The 21,141-nt window shown below is 41.5% G+C and overlaps 1 protein-coding gene across 2 annotated transcripts in view; it reads left to right on the top strand.

Annotated features, from left to right (window-relative positions):
* Window positions 1-21,141, top strand: part of elavl2 (ELAV like neuron-specific RNA binding protein 2) — a 40,738-nt gene that overhangs the window by 13,172 nt on the left and 6,425 nt on the right. Inside the window, exons 2-7 of one of the 2 annotated variants that reach the window (XM_069672287.1) lie at window positions 1,123-1,213; window positions 3,018-3,258; window positions 13,438-13,541; window positions 16,836-16,989; window positions 20,048-20,273; window positions 20,866-20,904. In XM_069672287.1, the coding sequence (XP_069528388.1) occupies window positions 1,142-1,213; window positions 3,018-3,258; window positions 13,438-13,541; window positions 16,836-16,989; window positions 20,048-20,273; window positions 20,866-20,904 (836 nt within the window). In that variant the 5' untranslated portion in view covers window positions 1,123-1,141. Of the gene's footprint in view, window positions 1-1,122; window positions 1,214-3,014; window positions 3,259-13,437; window positions 13,542-16,835; window positions 16,990-20,047; window positions 20,274-20,865; window positions 20,905-21,141 lie in introns of both variants that reach the window. The other variant, XM_069672286.1, reaches the window with a different exon arrangement.

Here is a 21,141-nt window from a genome sequence, read left to right as displayed (position 1 = left end):
AGCGCAAAAGAAACTGCATTAGTGGACATAGGTCCTTGATCTGCAGATTACTTTCATGATCAATAGATTTTAAAACATTCACTGTATAAAATGTTGAAAAAATTGTGCAAAATCCTCACAACTAACTAAATTTCAAAGCTACACCTACAAGTTGCTTCTTTCATCAAATCAACAGCAAAAACTAAAATATTCTTTATTTTCTATTCTTCATTTGCTATTCTGTCAATTGATTATCAAAATAGTTTTAATTTGTCTTAGATTTGACCGATAGTTGCAGATTTAGTGGTCAGTGATATAAAAGCTGATCATTTTTCAATGTCAACTGGATCCATTTTTTTCATTCCTATCTTCAACAATCCACCTTTTTTTAAGCAAATGTAGCAAATTTTCCCAAAATGTTTTGAACTGTAATGTAAACATGGTGCACTTCATATCTTCCTACAGAGTATATGGATATTATTTACTCCATTTTTGTCTGCTGTGTCTTTTTGCAACAGTCCTTGACGTGGAGATTGAATTTTGCTGGAAACCTCAGTTTTGATGTTGGCTGTTGCGGTGACCTCTGGCTTCTTATCTCACCTTGATGATTTTGAGCAGTTGTCAGTGGTTTGTTATCAAAGTATGAGCATGTTAAGACCTATAGGAGACTTGTAGATTGTTTTACCGTCGATGTTTGCAGTTTTATGCTTAATGTGTGCTACAGACTGAATAACAAATGCAGCATTTGTCGGCTTTACTTCTGCTGGGTGTGAGCAATCTGAGCAGACCGATTGATTTGTGCCTCCCAGTATCAGCGATCATCTTTGTGCAGCGCTTTCATCCATTCTGCTAATTGTCATTCCTCATGCTTACTGTCAGTGTCGTGGCCGGGTCTCTCTCTCTCTTGACTGAACGCTTCTCGGATCTGCTGTTCTTCTTCTCCTTACAACTTCAGATGAACTGTGACTAAGTGAAACATTGCTTTTTGCTCCTTCCTGGTTAAAGCCAATCTGCATGGACAGCCAGATCAAAACAACGTAGCCTCTTTGTCCTCCCCCCGAACAATGACATGTGATCACCTCTGACTGTTGCTTTTGTTCTTGTTGATCTAACATGAAGTACTTTCTGTGTCCACATTTTCAGACGGCAACTCCAAACTAACATGGCAGTCAGACTGTGCGATGTGGCTTCTCTGCTTAGAAGTGGTTCGTGGGCGCCTGAGCCTTGGACTGGGGTCTGTGGCACTTTCTTTCTTTGTGATTATTTGGCGCCTCAGTGCTCAGACCATACCAATGATGTTAATCAGCGCTCAAATCAAAATAATTACATTCACACATTAATCACAATTTGGATACTAACTGTTTTGTTCATGAAAAGCTCCCATGTTGTGGCTGTTTGTCTGAATTGGTATGGTCTCAGCCTGTGTGCTACTTCTCCTCTGATATGTTTATCCCATAGAATGACTGCTTTATGACCTTGGTGCACAAAATGTGTTTGCCTGAGTATAACATGCACAGTGGTGTGATTACGCTGATATGCTTTCCACACATGGTGAATGTGCAGAAAGCATAAGGCCTGTTGTCTGATGCTAGCGTACTGATGGCTGCAGATTGGATGCTGCTATGGGCTTTTATCGCAGGATAAGCTGTTTGACTGTGATCGCCACATTAAAACATGTTGAAACCTGCTACTTAGAAACTTTAATGTTACCAATTGTTTGAGCTTCTGACGGATTAAAGTCTCTTCAGTTTGCACAGAAACTATTTAAAATGTTTCTTTTTCCCACCAGTGGTAGCAGTATAAGATCTAACACTTTCATCTAGGTTTCAATGCTAAAGGCACAAATGCACATCATTGAAAAGCCTTACTCAACCTGTTTTAAAAAGGACAAAGTATACCTCTCAAATTATCACAGCTACTTCTTGTAAAAGTGTTACCTGTAATGTTAGTTCTTCTATGCTACACTAATCAGGGCACAATATAAACAGCATGTACCATACTTCTGAGTCTACTTTAGGGCCATGTCCACACGTACACGGGTATTTTTCAAAACGTAGCCTGTTCTCTGCGTTTTGGCCTTTCGTTCACACACAAACGCCGCTTGACGTCACTGAAAATAGATTTTTTCTAAAACTCCGGCCAGGGTGAAGACTTTGAGAAACTCCGTTTCCATAGAGACGTGTAAACGGGGTAAACAGTGTTTTTGGCTCGTGACGTCAGGCCGTGCGCCGTCATCTTCTTTGTTGGCGTCACAAATGAGGCGACACTCCTTGCAAAATGACGGACATGACAAAAACAGTGATGCGTCTAACCTTCCTAACATGACTTTTTACATGTTTACACATATCAGTTACTCGTCCACTATATTGAGGAACAGCAGCGCCAGGATGCGCTACCGGCAATAGATTTTTTCAGACTTTTGATTGGCCGCGATTCTCTTTTTCTTCTTCACATGACGGGGTTATATCGCTGCCTGTTGGTGTGGCATTCTCACGACAGCGTTTTCGTTTGGACGGGGATTTTTTTTGGCTGACTGCTGGGTTCAGCCCTACACCTGGGTCTGCATCTGACTGACTGACTGACTGACTGACTGACTGACTGACTGACTTACTGACGGTACTTTCACAGCTGCGGGGAGAGAGAGTTGCGACATCACAATGGCGGATCATGGAGAACCTACGTCCGCAGCGCACGCCTGCTTTCAAACACGTCATCGGCCTCATTCGGACAGTCCTTGTAAACAGTCCTTGTAACACATTGCCCACAAAAGCGCACACTCACCATTTTTTTTTTATTTAAATGAAAGAGGGAAAAAACCCGAGTACGTGTAAACATGGCCTTACTTGTATGTTCCCTGCAGTTAAGTTGCTGTCATGATGGTTAGCATAGAGGTAAAATAACAAAGATGTAGTCATTATTCCACCAAAACAATGCATCAATGTGTAAAGAGTCCTTTTTTAACAATTGGTTGGTTTTTTCATGTTTCAGGCTGCTTCGTACGTGTTTTTAACTTCAGTTCTTCTCTGTCTCTTTAGCAGGTAATTGCTGCCATGGAAACACAGCTGTCCAATGGGCCAACTTGCAACAACACGAGCAACGGTCCTTCAACAATCTCAAACAACTGCTCCTCTCCCGTAGAATCGGGGAGCATAGAGGACAGTAAAACTAACTTGATAGTCAACTATCTGCCTCAGAACATGACCCAGGAGGAGCTGAAGAGTTTGTTCGGGAGCATCGGAGAAATCGAGTCCTGTAAACTAGTGCGAGACAAAATCACAGGTAACAACTGTTTGCTTGGTTATGGCTGGTTAATAGGACTGATACCTAATTTAAAACTGTCATATAAAGTTGATTTTATGTAAGATTGAAGAAATGTTTCTGCAGATATTTGTCTTCTCTTTTTGGCGTCCACATTAGAGCTGATAATGTATCAGTGGGGCCCTGTTGGCACTATTGTCCATGCCATAAGCGTTTCTGTTTATGCATGCACAGTATGGGATTTCCTCTTTGTGTATTTGACTTCTAGCATCATAAATTATAAATTATGACCTTTTTACCTCCAATAAATGCAGAGGCCTCAGTTTTGAAAGGCAGCCAATCATCCTGCATCTCATTATGGAGAATACTCTGGCACTGTCTTTATCTAGCAGCTATTATAAAACCTGCCAAGCTGCAGCATAAGACTGATTTTAATTGCTATATATACTGCTTTAATATGCAGGATGAGACTCGTGCCACTAGCAAAATGGCATTTCCAAATGAAAAGGGGCCCTAGGGCGGCTGAAATAGATTCTATGGAAATGGGGCTTTCCACTTAAAGAGGGTATTTCTGTGCTTCTTTACGCAGGAATTTCAAGGGACACTCATTTTAATTGCACTATTATATCTCTTATGTTTGAGCAGAAGACATGCAAATACTTTGAGGGTGTTTTAATGGGAGCCGGCGGAGGCTCTCGCTGACTCTGCCTGTGTGACATTAGCTGGTAAACAACGTCTGAGGCTGCTTGCTGTTCTGCTCAAGGTTACACGGACCTTTCCCCATCTGCTCCTTTTGATGCAGCCCGACGGTTACGCACACACAAGGGTGTATACACACATCTGTTTTATTTGCATTCGGTCCTGAAACTTCTCCAGCCTTATCTGAGTGAGCATTTATTTTCATTAACGTGAGGCTGGAGGGTGGGAGGCTGTTGTTGAGAACCACTATTGAACGAGGAGGTTGCAACTTGTGTTTATTCTGACACTCCAAAGTGGTGACCGTCATTACATTAACATGGAGGATGTGCCCCGACCACGCCTGACTTTGAAATATTAATAGGGCTTAATAAGGAACAGTGCTTATGTTTAGCTGACCGTTGTTCACACGGCTGTCTTTGCTTGGGAGCTTCTGTTCCCGCCTCAACTCTTATTATGTTGTCACGGACACTCAGACATTAAATATCATAAGTGCATCTGTAGTGTAGGCTACAACGCGAGCAGGAGTGTGTGAAGAGCGAGCTAGCGGCGTTTACAGCAGTTAGGTTGTAAAGCACGAGTAACACGATCACGCCTCAGAACAACCTGTCCACACTTCACTCCTCAAGTTTGACCCCCAGAAAACGGACTTCTAGTGGGTCAGAAGTGAGAGTCATTAAGAGAGATTATGTTTGTAATAGTCTATACAGCGCTTTTCTCTTGATGCCTTTACTTAGTATTGACTTTACTACAAATATGTTGGTATGTGTACTGATATCTCTTTATCACCACTGTGTGCAGATTGGTCATTCTAAAATAAATAAAACGATTCATGTCAGAATCGCTGTTCTTAATTTCTACAATTCTGAATCGATTTTGAAACTTAGAAAAGTCGATTTTTATGAAAGTTTTAAATTTTCACCAGCAGCCAGTTTTGCGCTGCATGCATTTTTTGCCGTGCACCACTTCTAGCTTCCGTGCACAGATCCAGCAAGGAGTGTGTCGGTCCTGGCGCTGGCTAGTCAGTCGCGCTGCTAACGTTAGCTAGCTCTCTGCGTCGGTAATGTAAGGGGGAAGTCCTGACCAACGGCCACAGAATAGCTCCTACCTGCCATGCACGGACCTCTCGAGCCATTAGTGACATTCACTGCTCACTACATCACGGATGCCTGGCAGCTCGAGTCTCATACAAGCGCGAGTGATGCATGAAAGCCACACAGCTGTGAACGTGAATCTGCAGTTGCCCACACATAATGTCTCTAAGAGCTGTCACTATGTGTGATACGTTTCCCTCCTGCCCTGACTTTAAGTAAAGTACAGTACAGTAAAGTACAGATCCTGCGCATGCCTGCATTGTCACAATGATGTAATTACATTTAGAAAAACAGATGGATGCCTTTTGTTGTTGTTTTTCACCCTCAAAGACTCCCTCTAGCCGCCGAGTGACGTTGTTGAGCGTTGGTACTTTCATCCGCGGGAGGTGAATAGACACTTAGGTAATGGCCCTGGTAAGCGCACCGAGACAATGGCTCGGACATCAAAACTAATTCTGCACACAAGCACTTAAAATCACTCACGTGGAATTAGCACAAAAGTAAATTATGGTAGGTGGTCTTATTATTTAGGAAAGGTTTAAAATGCTATATAGGTCAAACTCAGGTGACATGCAGATTATTGGTTTGAAAATGGTGAGCTGACACTGCGGACAGTGACGTGACGCATCAAAAAGTGCGTAAAGAAGACCGCAGGGGCAGTGCTTAGTGTCGTTCTTTTGTTAGACAAACGTGATCATTTGCGCCATCTTTTTTGATTACTTTGATTACTTTCTGATCAATACAGAGCCAGCTGGTCCTATTGAAGTAAAAGTATTTCTTATTTCGCATAACTTTACTTGTTTTTCTTCAGATGTTACAGTTGAAGTAAAGTACTAAACAAGGCTTTATTTTTGCAAGTTAATCAAAAATACATTGTCTTTTGTCTGAGGTTTCCCTCTGTGTATTCACATTATTGTATCACAGATAAAAGCTACATAATCTTAAACACATTTCCCTGTGCTTTAATGTCATAATAATTTGCCTCTGCGGTTTTCTTAGCACACAGCAGACTGGAGTAAATCCTGACATCAGCACCCCTTTGAAACAAATCAGGGATTGATTGTTAATTGTGACCTTAAAAATTGAATTGTGAGATATTGAAAGACAGGTATCAAAAGAGGTGTAGATGAGTTGTTTTTTTTAATGACTGTTGTATTAAAAAATCTAAATCTTGTGTAGTGGCACCCGTCTGAATTGTGTTACTGCTCTTTCTACATTGTAAAGCTGTTTGATGAGAAGCAGAAGAGACAACAAGCTTTAGTTGGTGTGTTTGTGTGGATGAAGTCGTGGGGGGCTCTTATTATGCATTTACTGAATTTGGACTTTTGTCATGCAGAGATGACAAACTGTCAAGTGTGTAGTCTTGCATGGAATAAATGTCTTTGTGTAGTCACGCATACAAAGAAATATGTTTGATTGTTAACGTGTGAAACGGGTTGAGCTGAACTGACAAGTGAACCTCGTCTAACACGAGCACAGCCTGCTCGCGTGACTGAACATCAGAATGCCTGATAGGTTGTGTAGGTAGGTGGAGCGGTTGTGAACGTAGCACTCCCGACTAATTTAAGAGCGAGGAATTAAATGAAACAAGTCGCTTGAAATCAGGCTGCCCTTGAGTGAAAAGGACTTGAGGTAATACTACACGCCTCCGTGAAGTGGAGGTGGAGAAATGTACATTAGTATTTAGAAAGTAACAAGTGAACCTTTTTTTTTCGGTTTCACCGAGATAACAGTTTGCTGGAGGCCCCGTGATGACTCAACTTTGAAGACTAGCACTTGAAAATCAAGTTTGATCTTTTAGCTGCCCTGTGAAATAAATAAATAAACACATTAATAGACAAACATAAATTGTGCCAAAGCGTGGGCTCCTATACGTTGCTGCATGTATCCAGCTTTGTAACTTTATCGACACAAGTGTTTCAAACTCTTTAAAGGCAGAAAGGAAGATGGAGGCAGATTGAAACAGACAGCTCGACCTTGTAGACTCCCTCTCCCTTCATGTTGATGAGAGTTTTGGCACCAGTCGGTTGTTTACGGGGCTTTGAAACTAGTTCAGGGTTTTGTAAGTTTAGAAGTTCTTGGTCGCTGAAGTAAATTTAATCAGCCATTTTAAATGAGCTGCGTCAAGAGCAAACTATTTATTCTCGGTTAGTTAGAATTGGATTATTTTATTTATTTTAAAGGTGACAGTCCTTTCTTCACAAAATAACCTGATAAAAGTGGTCGTATTGTTTGTAACATTTATCTTATTAAGGGCTGATCCCACGCTACCTTAGATTTGGTACTAAATGTGTGTGTCTGCCTCATGCAGCTGTTCTGCTCTTGAAGCTGTTGAGTTGAATCAAACTTGCTGCCTAATGTTTGTTTATGTCGTGTGCGGCATCGCACTCCTGTGCTCTTAAATTCAAGCATCAGTCGGTTCCACACGTCTGTGAAAACTTGCATGCGTCATGTTCATTTCTGCGTCACTGAGACAATTGTGTAATGTAGAGTATAGATTTACACCGGTTTGACTCGTGAGCGTCTGTTAGATTGGATTGGTGATGACAGCTGCACCGGCATCCTCAGTGAAACAGTGTGTAGATGTTTACGGCACGGTTCCACAGGCTCTTTGCATCAGTGGTGATTCCCTTTTTTTATTAAGGAAATACAAATGTAACCAGCCGGAATAGGGTGAGTTTTTTGCTGGCTGTAGAAACCTTTAAAACAGATCATTTAAGGAGGGTTTGTTCCAGGTGAATGTATTAACACTCCAGGGATGCTACAATGAGGACATTTTCCCCACAAAGTCGTGACGGCAGCAGCCTTACTGATGTGGTTCTGCTGTAGTAGATGACAAACTGATATTATTTTAGTGGTGCAGGACGGTAAAAGTAGGTGAAGCCAGCAGGAAACACCTGCAACAGTCCTTTGCGCAACGAGTCTGTACTAGTCTTCTGAAATTGTCGCACTGTTGTGTCAATCACGTTTACACGCCGAATCTGAAAGTTTCATCCAGCATTCAAGTTTTCGATTTTCTGCGTTTTTTCCATATCCCTCTAAAGCCTTTAGAGTATTTTGACCACTCAGAGCCACCATACAGGCAAACTTCATCATCAAAATGGCATCTGATAAGCTCGTTCATGTAGTGCGCACTTTTCCTACAGCTCAACTTTGATTGCCTTTTAAACCCATGATTGGACTGTGGAAATTGGTGGTTTTCTTTTTAATGTAGTGGCTCCCGTATTGCTAGCAGCTTATCAAACCGGACCGCTGACGTCCTGAAATACACCTGGAAACGATCAGGGTAATTCCTTGACCAGCAGATGAAACTCTCCTTGCTCTTGACGACTTTCCAGGATTGGATGGATCCAGTATTTTCTTTTTCTTTTTCTGTTGTCAAGAAGTGAGAAGACGACCGAATCAGCCTCACTGCTTGAGAAACCATTTTGTCTCGCATTGCGAATTCTCGGACGACGGACAAAAAAGACGCTTACGAAAAATACGGACTTGGTGTGCAAAGGCCTTAATATTAGAGATGCGGCGCCCACCCATGGCCCTTTGCTGCATGTCATCCCCTGCTCTCATCTCCCAATATTTCCTGTCTCTCTTAAGCTGTCCTATTGATAAAGCCAAAAAAATGTATCTATAATTTTAATGTCCTGGGTGAGGGAATTTTTCGATTGGATGTTACGTACAATGAAACAGTGTTTGACAAACTAAAGCTATAACTAAAGAACACACAACAGCACTGTGGCTCCTGTGCTTGCCTTGAAGGGGTTGCTAAAGTTCCTGCTCGTTTGTGTTCACTTGTCACATTTGGTGAATTTAGGGTTTGAAACATGCTTTTACATCCTCGGACTGAGTCAGGAAAGAGAATACTGTGTAGAACTCGTTCTTGTGATTGCAGACATTTATAAGGCGTTTGATGATGTGTTGCAGTATGGCGCGATGCACGTGAACAGTATCCACCCAGCAGTCTATAAATGAAGCAGTTAAAGCAGCTTTTTCAAAAATCCCTTTTAACTGATAAAAGCTTGAATTGGGACGAGAAAAACTGACTCCAGACTCGGATGGGGGAGAAATTAGGCCCTTAATGTTATTCAAAGCCTCCGAGTCATTTCTCAGGAACGATGCTCTGATTTCAATTTCAGCTCTACATAAAATCCCATCCCCTCCAGACTGTGTTGCTTTTGTCTCTCCCTTGGCCCTGTGGCAATGGATTTAAGCCAGCCTACATCTGTGTGCTGGTGCTACATCAGATGTTAAGTAATCACCAGAGAGATGCATGCTTCCTCTTTGCTTTAAATGTTCTCGCCTTGGCTGTTGCTGCTGCTGCAGCTTAGTCTTTGTGTCGTTTTTTTTCCCCCTCCCACTACGGGCAGCACTCGCCTTTCACTGAAAGCTGGGTGCAGCTCTGTTTGAAAGTGCATCACAGCATGCCTCCTCTGCTGCTTAATGACAGCTGAAAGTGAGCAAGTTGTTGGTAATAGGAACATGTGAAAGGCCTCCCAGCCACAAGCGTTGATGTAACCGTTTCTTGACGTTCCATAGGAAGACATCACTATAGGGGCGTAGCGTGCCCACATGCAACGTTTACAGAAGAACACAGGGAGGGAGGCGCTTTGCCCTGAAGGCTTAAGCAGAAGTGTCATTTCACCAGCTCATTTCAAAGGCTCGGCGTGTTTCTCCTGGCTATAACAGTCCCAGAGATGCAAGGTGAAATTAAGTTTATGAACTTGATTTGATCACGGCAGAACAACCCATGAGAGCAGTGAATCATGGTGGGAAGACGGATAAAGACAGTATAGCTCTATATAGGGTGTTCAGATGTAGCGTAATGCTGCAAGCAATATTTGACAGTTGGGTGTCTGTTTTAATTTTCCACTGATACATAAATATGTTGTTGAGTTATAGTTAAAACAAATCAATCATATTTATACAACACATATGCAGAAATGTCTGTTATAGTCCTAACTACGGGTGGGAATTGCGGGTTACTCACGATACGATACGCGACCCACGATAATATCACAATACAGCAATTCTGCAATAATTGATGTATTGCAAGACAATCATAACGATGCATCACGATCTGATTAACTGAAGAACACAAAATGCACCTAAAAAGGTGAAGTGCAGGATTAATTAATTGGCAGGGAGATCTGTTTAGAGCGCTGAAGTTTTCTTTGAATTACAATATCTATATATGGCGCCAACGATGCGATAATTGTATCACATCAGTTGTCGGGACGACAATATATTGCGATATCGATCTTTTGTCCCACCACTAGTCCTAACATTTGCAGTAGGAATGCACGATATTGGATCTTTTGGAACCCTTTTTCGCCGATTTTGATACCGATATATTTGGTGTGTTTTTAAGTATTACACGTTTTACATTCAATTACATTTGTCAATGACAATGCATGGTCATACCTTTATACTTGATGTACCCCAAAAGTGTTGACCTGCATAATTGTACTTTTCTTAGCCCCTTCTTTTCCCCTTCCCCATGGGTCTCTTTCTGAATTACACAACCAATAGAATACGTCTTAAAGATTATTTTCAAAGTACGTCAGGAAAAAATAAATAAATACATAAAAGCATGACTAAATGGATTAGAAATCCAAATAAAACAATTCAATAAAAACATGTTTTTTCAACCTAATTGCAGAGAACATCATGTCTCCCCTTCAGTGGAATTGATGTCATGCCTACTCTTGTTGTAGTGGACACATTCACTGGGCAATATAAGAAAACTACTTAGACTGAGGTTATGTACAAAATGCCATATTTATTTGTCTGTAACATCTTCTTTCAAATAAAACTAATATTCATACAAGTGAGACAGGCTTGGATGATGCTCTCTCTGAGACAACCCTGACAATAGCCAAATTTTACCTATTGCACTGAACCTCAACCTTGCGTGAATGTCGTAGCAATGCGTCAAGCTTCTTTAGGGAATCATCGAGCATTTAGGCAGAATTAAATCGTTGCTTTATCGGCAGAAAATATCGGCAGAAAAATGTTGTATCTGCCGAAAACATTTGAGTTTAAAGAGTCTGAATTTAAAAGGAAAAAATGTCATGACATTATTGAAGCCATGGAAAAGTGTGGACCTTGCGGATTCCCCATCAGTACACACGAACATGCTCAATCATCTCTGAACCTGGTTTGTGCTTAAATATAAAAGTGGGTTATGAGAAAATATTAACCTAATCTAATCACATAAAGTCTGAGATAAACACCAAGTTGTTTATGTGCTGGTTTTAATATGCTGAAGCAGCTCGAGCGGGTGAACTTGACCGTCAGTGGAATTGCAGAGAGACCCAGCAGTGTGGGTGGAGGAAATTGAATTGCCTCTGTGCACATAAAGAGTGGGTGTCAATCTATTGTACATTTTAGAGATAAACTGTGCAGGGAGGGGAGCGCATTGAGCCGCGGCTACTGCACTGTGTCAGAGATGAGATGCTGCTGTGAAGGCAGAGCAATTGCCTGTCGTTTTTAATTTAAGGCGTTTGTGTGAGAGTCGTTTTTGATTTTTAAGACTCAGACGTTTGGCTGGAAGAGGTCATCGGCTCGTTTCTAACAAACAAGAAAGATCCATGTTTACCTGTGTGTCCTTGTTTAATTAATACTTAATGTTTCTGATTTTTTTCCCCCACAAATGAGGCTGTTACAAAATAACCCACTTGACTATCACAGTGTTGTGTTGTGATACTGTATTAATTCCCAAAACTGCTGCACTATTCTGATTAAATTAAAAAGGCTTTTCACTAAGGTAGATTTGCAATATATTGTCTTGCATACAGGATTGCAATGTATTGCCGTATGTTGCATTGTTGCCCCTTTATCATGAAATGTATCAGATCAATAGATGCATTCCAACATGCAGCCATAAGGCAGTACTGTGTAGATTTAATACATTGTCAGTGTTTGTATTTCGCAGTCCCTTTCTATTAAATGCAGGGTTGGGAGGGATACTGTAAAAATGTATTCTGATACAGTTACTAATTACCTGTTGAAATGTAATCAGTAACCTAATCCAAGTACCATCTGATTACTTTCAGTTACTTTTGGATTACTTCAGTACTGAATCTGCAAATAAACACAAGAGGAAAGACATTTCAATAGTTTTGTAATGCGCGAATGCCCGTTTAAATTAACAGCGCTAATCACGCACATTTAAATGTACTTTGAGTGTGAAATAGTGTGAACATCAGACTGAACAAACTTCAAGTAAACTGCTGTAAACTTATTCCAGTCTGGGGCTCGTGTTTTTACGCACACCATCCCGGCCGCGGCATCACCAGGGTCACAACTGTTTTTCAGTGGTAGAAGAAGACGACAGGTTAGCTAACATTTTGAACTGGAATTCTGTGCAGCTAACGTCAGCGGTTGGTCTTACCTGTAAATGTTTAGTCCTTGGATAATGACAGCATTTTAACAGCCGGAAGGCGTAACGTGCACTGTGCTGGGATGTTGCTCCCATTTTCTCCTTTCAAGACAAAAATGATGGCGAAATTTCCCCCCCAGTGAAAGCATTTTGTTCACCACTCGCCGTGGCAACCAAAGACTGTTAATGGCAACCTTTAGGAGTGGTGTTGTGAGACTTGTGTGTCGTAACGTGTGCGCGCAAGTGCATGGTATCATCAGAGACCGTCAGATGGACGGTTTAGAGATGAGACGGCAGATGTTTTAGAGCATCTTTGGTATTGTATTGTCTTCATTTTAAGATGTATTTCAAAGTGGTAATCTGGAAGAGCTCAGTTTCTTTCTCTTTGGCGGCACCTGTGGCGATAAACGGCAATTGTGGGAGCACACTTCCCAGATATCCAGACAGTGTTGCATGTGTGACGTCAACGGTTTGCTCTGGTTGTAACTCTTGATTTTCCTCACTGACGGTTGTTTTCCTATTAAGACTGTTTGCCTTCATCTGAGCGTTGAATTCGTTTTTTTCTTTGGATTTTAACTTCTTTTTGAAGTTGTATTTGTAGTCGATCTTTTCTTTGTTTGTTCGGCCATAGTAGATTACTGTTTACTGTTTAAAAGCAGCCACTTAGCTCCGCCTACCCTCTCTGGCAGACCAACCACTGCTGGCTGATGGAAAAGGCGTCACTGTTTTTTTTTCCACGAAAGTTGCCACAGACACCCAGTCTGTAATACTGCAAATGCAAAGGCTTTCATCAGTGGGCCATAGGCTCAAGCGATAGTGACTTAACAGACATTTATTTAAATTAAAATCTTTGAGATTATTACTTTAAAATTGTAATCCTGCTAGTAATCCCCATTTTCAATAAATGTATCTGCAATCTAATCACCTACTGTAACAGAATACAGTTGCCTTTTTTTGTATCCTCATTACGTAACGCCGTTACTTGTGTTATGCCTGATTAAATGTGACCCTTGTCATGTCTTGTGATTGCAGGGCAGAGCCTAGGCTACGGATTTGTGAATTACGTGGACCCGAAGGACGCAGAAAAAGCCATCAACACCTTAAATGGCTTGAGACTTCAGACCAAAACCATCAAGGTAAGATGTCATGCTTGTTTTTTTCCTCTGTATTTCCACTAACAGGCATCGACATGTTCGTTCTTATCTCCAGAGGGCGACCTAATCAGGCAGTCATATTCCACTCACTGAAATCTGTTACCATTCATGACCGGCAGCAGAAATCCAAGACACGCTGCTCGAGACGGGCTCTCTGGGCTGGAGTCGAGGCATAATGAGGCTGGAGAAATGTGGGGTGGAAAGGGAGCCTATTGTTAATCTGGGCACACGCGGCTCTGCCTGGGCCTCAAGTAGAGCAGAACTGTTTCTATGGTTGCATGTGCTGTAGCACTGCTGTATGTCTTTACAGGGAGGTGGCTGCCATTAGCATTCATCAGGCAGCGTAGCACTCAATGTGCTGCTGGAAAACCTCGTTTGCTTGGTATGGCGCTGCAGGATTTGTGGACGGAGGAGCCAGATTAGAAGATGTGATATTTTTGCAGTGGTCTTAAGAGCGGCGAGCCAGATCCCTTCTCACATCTGCAGAGAGGCTCTAATGAAAACACATTCAGTGATAGGAAATCCAGCTTTCTATAGAACGCTTGATTGTCTCTGTATATAACATGTGATGAGCCGCACCACCTCTTTCCCATGAATCAAACACAACACATCTTTATCCTCACCTCATTCTCAGTTCATACCTCTGAAAGTAGAATATGGCAATACCTTTTTTTTCCATATATATCGCACATCCAAAATCCTCTCGCTGCTCTGTCAGAAGTGCAAATAAACCCGACGAGGTAGAGGAATATACTTTGCAAACATTAGCATCAAATGAAGTGTGAAGGTGAGACTGGGGAGGAGAGGGATGAGGAGAAGAGAGGGAGTAGCCCGAGCTTTAGCTTTCACGTCCGCTTTGTCAGCCTTCCCTTCGGGGCAGGAGCGGGGCGAGTGTGTGTGTGTGAGAGAGAGGTGGGGCGACCGAGTGGAGCTCTTATCGATCTGAGCACACGAAAAGAGATCCTTTTTGAAGGTTTAATTAAAGCGAGTAAATCCTTTTCATACAATGCGTTGCGTAAGGCTGCAGAGAGGGACCTGCTATAGGACAATTTAAGACTGTAATTAAATACAGCTGTGGTGCTATTCAGGTAATTGACAGTGGAGCCACCAGACGGAGAGAATCCAGCAGAGTCTTCGCTCTTTATTAATCCTCCACACAACCGTCCTCGAGCCACTACAGCACCTATATTTAGTCTGCATGGCTTCCCTCTGCATGTTATTGCATAAACGTCTGCATGAGTGAAAATGGGACGATGCACTGGGAGAGAAATGACTTGAGGACTACTCAGGGGTGTAATGATGTATTGATCCACAGGACCTGCTGGATGACTCTCTGTTTTCTATTACCTGCCTGTGTTTATGGACAAATGTTGATTTATGCTGCATGTTTATCCGTCCGCTGGCTGAAGGCTCCTGACTTTTGGAGGCTGGACTGTGCGAGATGAGTTTCAGGAGCGGCCACGCCGCTCTGTTGTCTGTAGCGGTGTGAGGAAAACTCTGCCAGCTTTCCAACCGAGCTGATGGACAGAAAATATGTCTGTTTAACTTTTTTTATCTGGAGGACTTGATTTGTCTCTGTCCATGTTTCTGTGATAGGGAGACAAACTGTGGAGCAGACACATTATAGTAGTGTATAAGACGATTGTTTGGGGGCCCAAATTATTCTAAAACAATCAAAATCGTTAAGTAGAGTTTGTTTAGAGTAAATTTGAAGGATGATGCTTCTTTTTTCTTGGATCCTGTTTTTGCGTTATGTTTGTCAAAAGTCTATTAAAGACTTCTGTCATTGTTGAGTCACCTCTCTGACAGGTGTGTGATTTCTCCTTGAGGTGTCTTCTGACTTAACAGGAAGCACATTTCTGTTTTGATTTATCTGAGTGAGCTTAGCCCCTGGGTGGAAAGTTTGTTTCTTCTTTTTATTATCCACAAACATTTACCAGTAACTCAGTGTTGTCTTTACATAAAAGCTTGTTTGCTCAAGTTAAAACGATTTAAAATGAGGCAGGTTTGACTTCAATTTGTGCCACTTGAAGCAAATCTGATCACTTCAGCAGTTTACATCCATTCACGTCCGTATTTGATTAATTTAGTCTGAACATTTAGACCTTTTTTAGAGGTTGTTTTTATGAGGAATAATACAGACCTAATTTCATCAAATTTTTGACATAAACAGAACTGAGTGTTTTGTAGTTTGCATTAAAGAATAAATTCATTTAGTACAATGTTTTAACCGTTTTTATTCATCTGCCTTAATGAGCATGTTTTCTAATTACTAATTTCTAATTAGTGTGCTGAAAACATTTGAACTAAGATCTTTTGTTTTTCGCATTTCTATATTTATTAAGGATCCCCATTAGTTATTACCGTAGTAACAACTATTCTTCCTGTGGTCCATACAGAATAAAACACAAGTAATACATTTACATTCATAGTGTCACCACAAGAGTGAATGTGTATTTTTAGCTCAGTTTATGTAAATTATTCCCACCTTCACATTTTATTTATTTCATTTAAAAGGGACCATGTACAGGTTAAAACATAAATGTCACTATTTGATGCACCGTACCGGATTATAGCTTTAAGCTAGTTCGCATCTGTAGTCCCTTTGGCATGTCAACACAAGACAAAACACAGGACAATAACAAACGGTACAGAGTAAAGCATACGACAAAGCTACACACAACGTCGCACATCATAAATGTATGCTTGTCAAATAAAAGCCATAAAGAGCGTGAGATGGAATTCAAGGTCGGTGAGTTCAGAGCTGAGCAGCTTTTAACAGAAGTTGTTTTTAAAGATGCTATGACATAAAGAATGTCCTTTAGGCAGAACTGATTTATTTCTTAATAATTGCATTTCTTAATCTCTTTTTCAAACTGATCCTATCTGTAATCTTGAAATGTAGTGGTATTTTATTCCACTTCAGCATGGCCCTGTACATGAGTCTGGTCTCTGCCTCTTTAAAGCATTAGATTTAGGCAGAGGTAACGTGAAGCGCCCCATAAAGGCATGTCTGGTGTCATAATTGTGTCTATTATTTGTGTGTGCAAGCTGTGAGTAGAAGTATGCAGGTTTTCTTGAGGTACAAATGACTGAATGAACTATTTGTCACACACACTGTGTCATGTGGTCTACATATGAGTTTATTAAAGGTAACTCTGCTCAGTGTTTGAATTCTCTGCTTCGATTTTGTCTTCGAGGTGTCAGAGTGTTTTGTTACATTATTTAAAAGTGGCTGTGGTGTTAATGTGTTGTTGGTCATGTCTCCACCTTCAGGTTTCCTACGCTCGTCCAAGCTCCGCCTCCATCAGAGATGCAAATTTGTACGTCAGTGGCTTGCCAAAAACCATGACTCAGAAGGAACTGGAGCAGCTCTTCTCTCAGTATGGACGCATCATTACCTCACGCATTCTGGTGGACCAGGTGACCGGTGAGTCGGACGTGACAGCTGTCTGTGCTTTCTTCTCCCCCCTCCTCCCCCCACTGACTCCCTAAACGACACAGCCCGGCCTGAGAGCTACATCAGCGGTGTAGATAAGGTCCCCTAAAATGCAATTTCCCACTAGGTGTTCATAAATATGCATAGAGGGAGAGAATAGGAAGACCTCAAAGCTTCATCATTTCTTTTTCTGTCCAGTCTCCTCCCGCCTGTACTTACATCTCCTGCTCTCACCCTCTTTCTCTTCCCATCCCCAAGGTGTGCATGCACTGCCTGTTTGGTGGCAGGAAATGAAAAGCACTAAGAGCCGTTATAGTCTCCATTTCTCAGCTGTCATGTGGAGCAGAACCCTCATGAAACACTAATCAACAGAATCTTTCACCGAGACATTTCCCAATAGTTTCTGTGCCGCGGAAACGCGTAATATTCCTTCAGGCACGCACGATGGGAATGGTGGTCTGTATTTTTCTAACATAAAACCATTTGTTTCAAGAGGAGTTCAGTTTTACTGTAGTGTTGAAGGAACAACATGATCCTGTAATAACTGTAGGAAGAAACTGAGCAGGATTGTAACCTTTTACAGCTGATGAACTAACGGATTAACACTTACTACAAATGCCTCGTTTTACCGGGACTCTCAAGGACGAAACACTTACAAGATCTAAAGCACAAAAATATGAAATAGCACTTTAAACCTATTGAAACGACACGCGTCCAGCAACACACATAGCACCATGAAGCAACATGGGGTACGAGTCACGGACCACTTTTTTGACTTGGTCAAGACACTGAAGCTCAAGCGTCACTGACAGAGGGAAGAGATACAAGACCAAGAGCAAAGGCATGCACGGATGTCCCAAGAGGGCAGTAAGAGGTAAATACGTTAAAGGAATAATGTTACAACATCTGTTCGCTAAATACCGTAAAAACTGTTGTTTTTTTCTCGTTTACATGAAGTAGCTAGCGTACATGAACGCAAAACAAAGCTGTAGGTAGATAATGCTAACCTGCTAATGCTAGCTAGTGATTTTCCTTAACTTTGCACATAAATGATCGGCAGCAGTGATGTTTAAATAAATACTGTTGCTTTCAATTCTATGTTTCACCTCTCTCTGCCGTCCTGGGACGTCTGTGCACGTCACAGTCTGCGCTCTTGGTCTTGGGTTTTCCCTCCTTGGTGTCTTCCTCTGTCCCATGATGGGAAGCTTCTGAATGTTGCTGGTGCTCAGTCGAAACACGCTCCTCTTTCCACCTTACCTTCTCTAGTGCTACACTTTTCTCTCGTCTCTTCTTCCTATTTTGGTGTTTGCAGCTTTTCTTGATTTTGGGAAACTGGTGTCAGCTCTTCTTCTCTTTGTGTGTTTGAGTCTTTGCAGTATTTCCATAGCCATGTCAGCCATGTTTGTGAAACATTCAAGTTAAATGCACCCGTGTTGTGAATTAAGAAATGAACAGAAAGCGTCTCTGTTGAATAAAGAATTGTGTCCGTTCACCTTGAATGTTTCTCTGCTTCCATGTGAATGGTATCCCTGCTCCAAACTCTGCATCAATCAGATTTCAGCTTTAAAATATTCTCACTTCTCATGACTCCAACCTTAGTAGCATTGCAGACCAGGGTTGCACCCTCGCAGCAGTGCACTGCAGTTCAAGATGCCTCGTAGTTTTCACATGGTTCTGGTGAAATAATTATTTGACTCATTAAGGGGAAAACAAAAGAAAAGTTGTAATCAGTACGGCTGGGTTGCACCAACAAGGATTAACTTAATCTAAGATTAATTCTAATCAGAGTTTAGCAAAACTAGGTTTAAAATGAGTAAATCCAGATGTAAAATTAAGCGGAGCTCTGTTGCGCAGTTAAAAACTAATCTGTTTTAGGGCTGCTCAATTAATCAAATTTTAATCTCAATTACGATTTAAAACGATTTATTTTGCCGCGCTCCGTTTCGCAATGACGCTCTCGTTTTGTGCTGTGATATAAATCCAGCGCACCCCTTTCCCTCAGCAGTGACATTTACCCCACCCACACTCACTCGCCAGGCTGTAGTGGCATGTAGTTCAGTCCAAGCCTACATGACAGAGAGAGCCCCTTTGGTCAACAAAAAGGTAAAAGTAATTCCGTTGTTTGGAAACACTTCGGTTTCAAAGAGTCTGACGAGGAGCAGCAAAGAAAACTGTGCAAGATTTGTTACATGTGTCTGCATCACCAATTTTTTTAATCACCTGAAATTCAATCACAGAGTTGCCTGTGACTTTATTTTAATATTCATTTATATATTTTATAATTAATATAAATAAATAGTTGCTGTTCCGAAGTCAATGAGTAATCGTTTTCAAAATAATCATGATTATGGTTTTTGCCATTAAACCAAAATTAAACAGAGTTTAATCAGTGTGGAGATGCTTACTTACCCAAATTAAAATGGATAAATAAAAAGATAGAAATTAATAAAAATAAATGAATCCACATGCTGTTGGGACCTTGTAACTTTTGGCTGCTCTGTGTTTCTTAGCATTGTAACAACTAAATGCTTCATTGTTTGCGAGCTAACATTAACGTTAGCTAAAAGTTCATTCATGATTGCTCTAATTTCTCCTCCTTTGTGAACCGGTGTCTTGTTTAAATTAAGCAGTATCGTTGGTCGAGTCTGTCTGTCTGCATTTCCTTTCGAGGAACTTCATTATTTTCCTCAATCCTCCTCAAAAAAGCAGCCGTTTTACAAGTTACACCTCAAGTGTAAGTTTAAAGTTAATACTGGATCACATTTAAAGGGTTGATGCAACAGAATTAAACTTAATCTAGGTTTAAATTCAATCGCTCTTAATCTTAAGATAGTTTTAAAGTTTGGTGCAACATAATTTAAAGTTAAACTCTGATTTAATGGGGTTTTACATTTAATCCTTGTTGGTGCAACCCAGCATAAGTCAGCCAGTTTTATGACCTGAAGTAACCCTGAGTGAGAGTCCCCCTGCAGGTTATCACTGAGTGTTTTCATGGCTGCCTGGAGACACTCTGCACATAACTGATAGTATGTAAATGTCCTCTCCGCAGGCGTCTCCAGAGGGGTCGGCTTCATCCGTTTTGATCGGCGGGTTGAGGCCGAGGAGGCCATCAAAGGCCTCAACTGTCAGAAGCCGCCCGGTGCCACCGAACCAATCACGGTCAAGTTTGCGAACAACCCGAGCCAGAAGACAAGCCAGGCGCTGCTGTCCCAGCTGTATCAGTCGCCCAATCGAAGGTACCCAGGACCCCTCGCACAGCAGGCACAGCGCTTCAGGTAAAAGGGGCACACCAAAAAGATCTGATTAGAGCCGAGCGTAGTTAACACCATGAGGCGTTTCTGAATTAGCATTTAAATAGTCTCACACCAGTACCATGAGAATATTCTGTGTTGGAGCTCATCAAAACTCTGGACAGAATAATTCATCCCCACATCCACATTTCCAACTTTGCTGTGTTCCTCCTGTTGCAGACGTCGGCCTTCGACACACTCTGAGCTGATTTGTACTGTTATGAAAATGAGATGAGCAATACTTTGGTGGATAAATTGGTGGATTGTCTAATAGTTTGGGGGCAATTTAGTGTCCATAAATGTGTAAAAGAATCTGATATAATGTGAAGCTGCAGTGTTCCCAGTGTCTGCGTCTCCTGCTGGCTGGTTGTGTAGGATGAATACTGATAAACAAGTTCAGTCAGCAAGTTAATAAGGACGCAGTCGTGGGAATCACCTGAACGGAACAACTGACGATACATGATATCACAAGTATTACTCATCTCTGTCATCCTGTCAGAAAGCATCATCAGCCTCATAAACAGCGCTCTTTATAACCACGTTAATGCTTCTGTGTGCTGCTGTTTGTGTTCCTCAGGTTGGACAATCTGCTGAACATGGCCTATGGAGTCAAAAGGTAAATTGATTTTGTGTTTTAATTGATCCGGGGGGAAATTCAGAGCGAGCGTGAGGGAGTTGATGGGATACATTTTTTTTTTTTCCTCCCTTATGTTTATTTTTCTCCTGCATGAGCTCTTGGCAACACTGCGTAGGTAGTTAACGCTGCATAAGGTAGCCTTGATTATATTCAAAGAAAAAGCTTTTGTGTGCTTACATTAGTGCGTCCCTCTGCAAACAAATATACATACATAAT

The sequence above is a fragment of the Semicossyphus pulcher genome, unplaced genomic scaffold, assembly GCF_022749685.1.
Source record: "Semicossyphus pulcher isolate SPU_LCO1_2020_fin unplaced genomic scaffold, fSemPul1.0.p SCAF_21, whole genome shotgun sequence".
Taxonomy (NCBI): Eukaryota; Metazoa; Chordata; class Actinopteri; order Labriformes; family Labridae; genus Semicossyphus; species Semicossyphus pulcher.
Note: the sequence above shows the minus strand (reverse complement) of the source record. Positions and strands in the feature narration are given on the sequence as shown.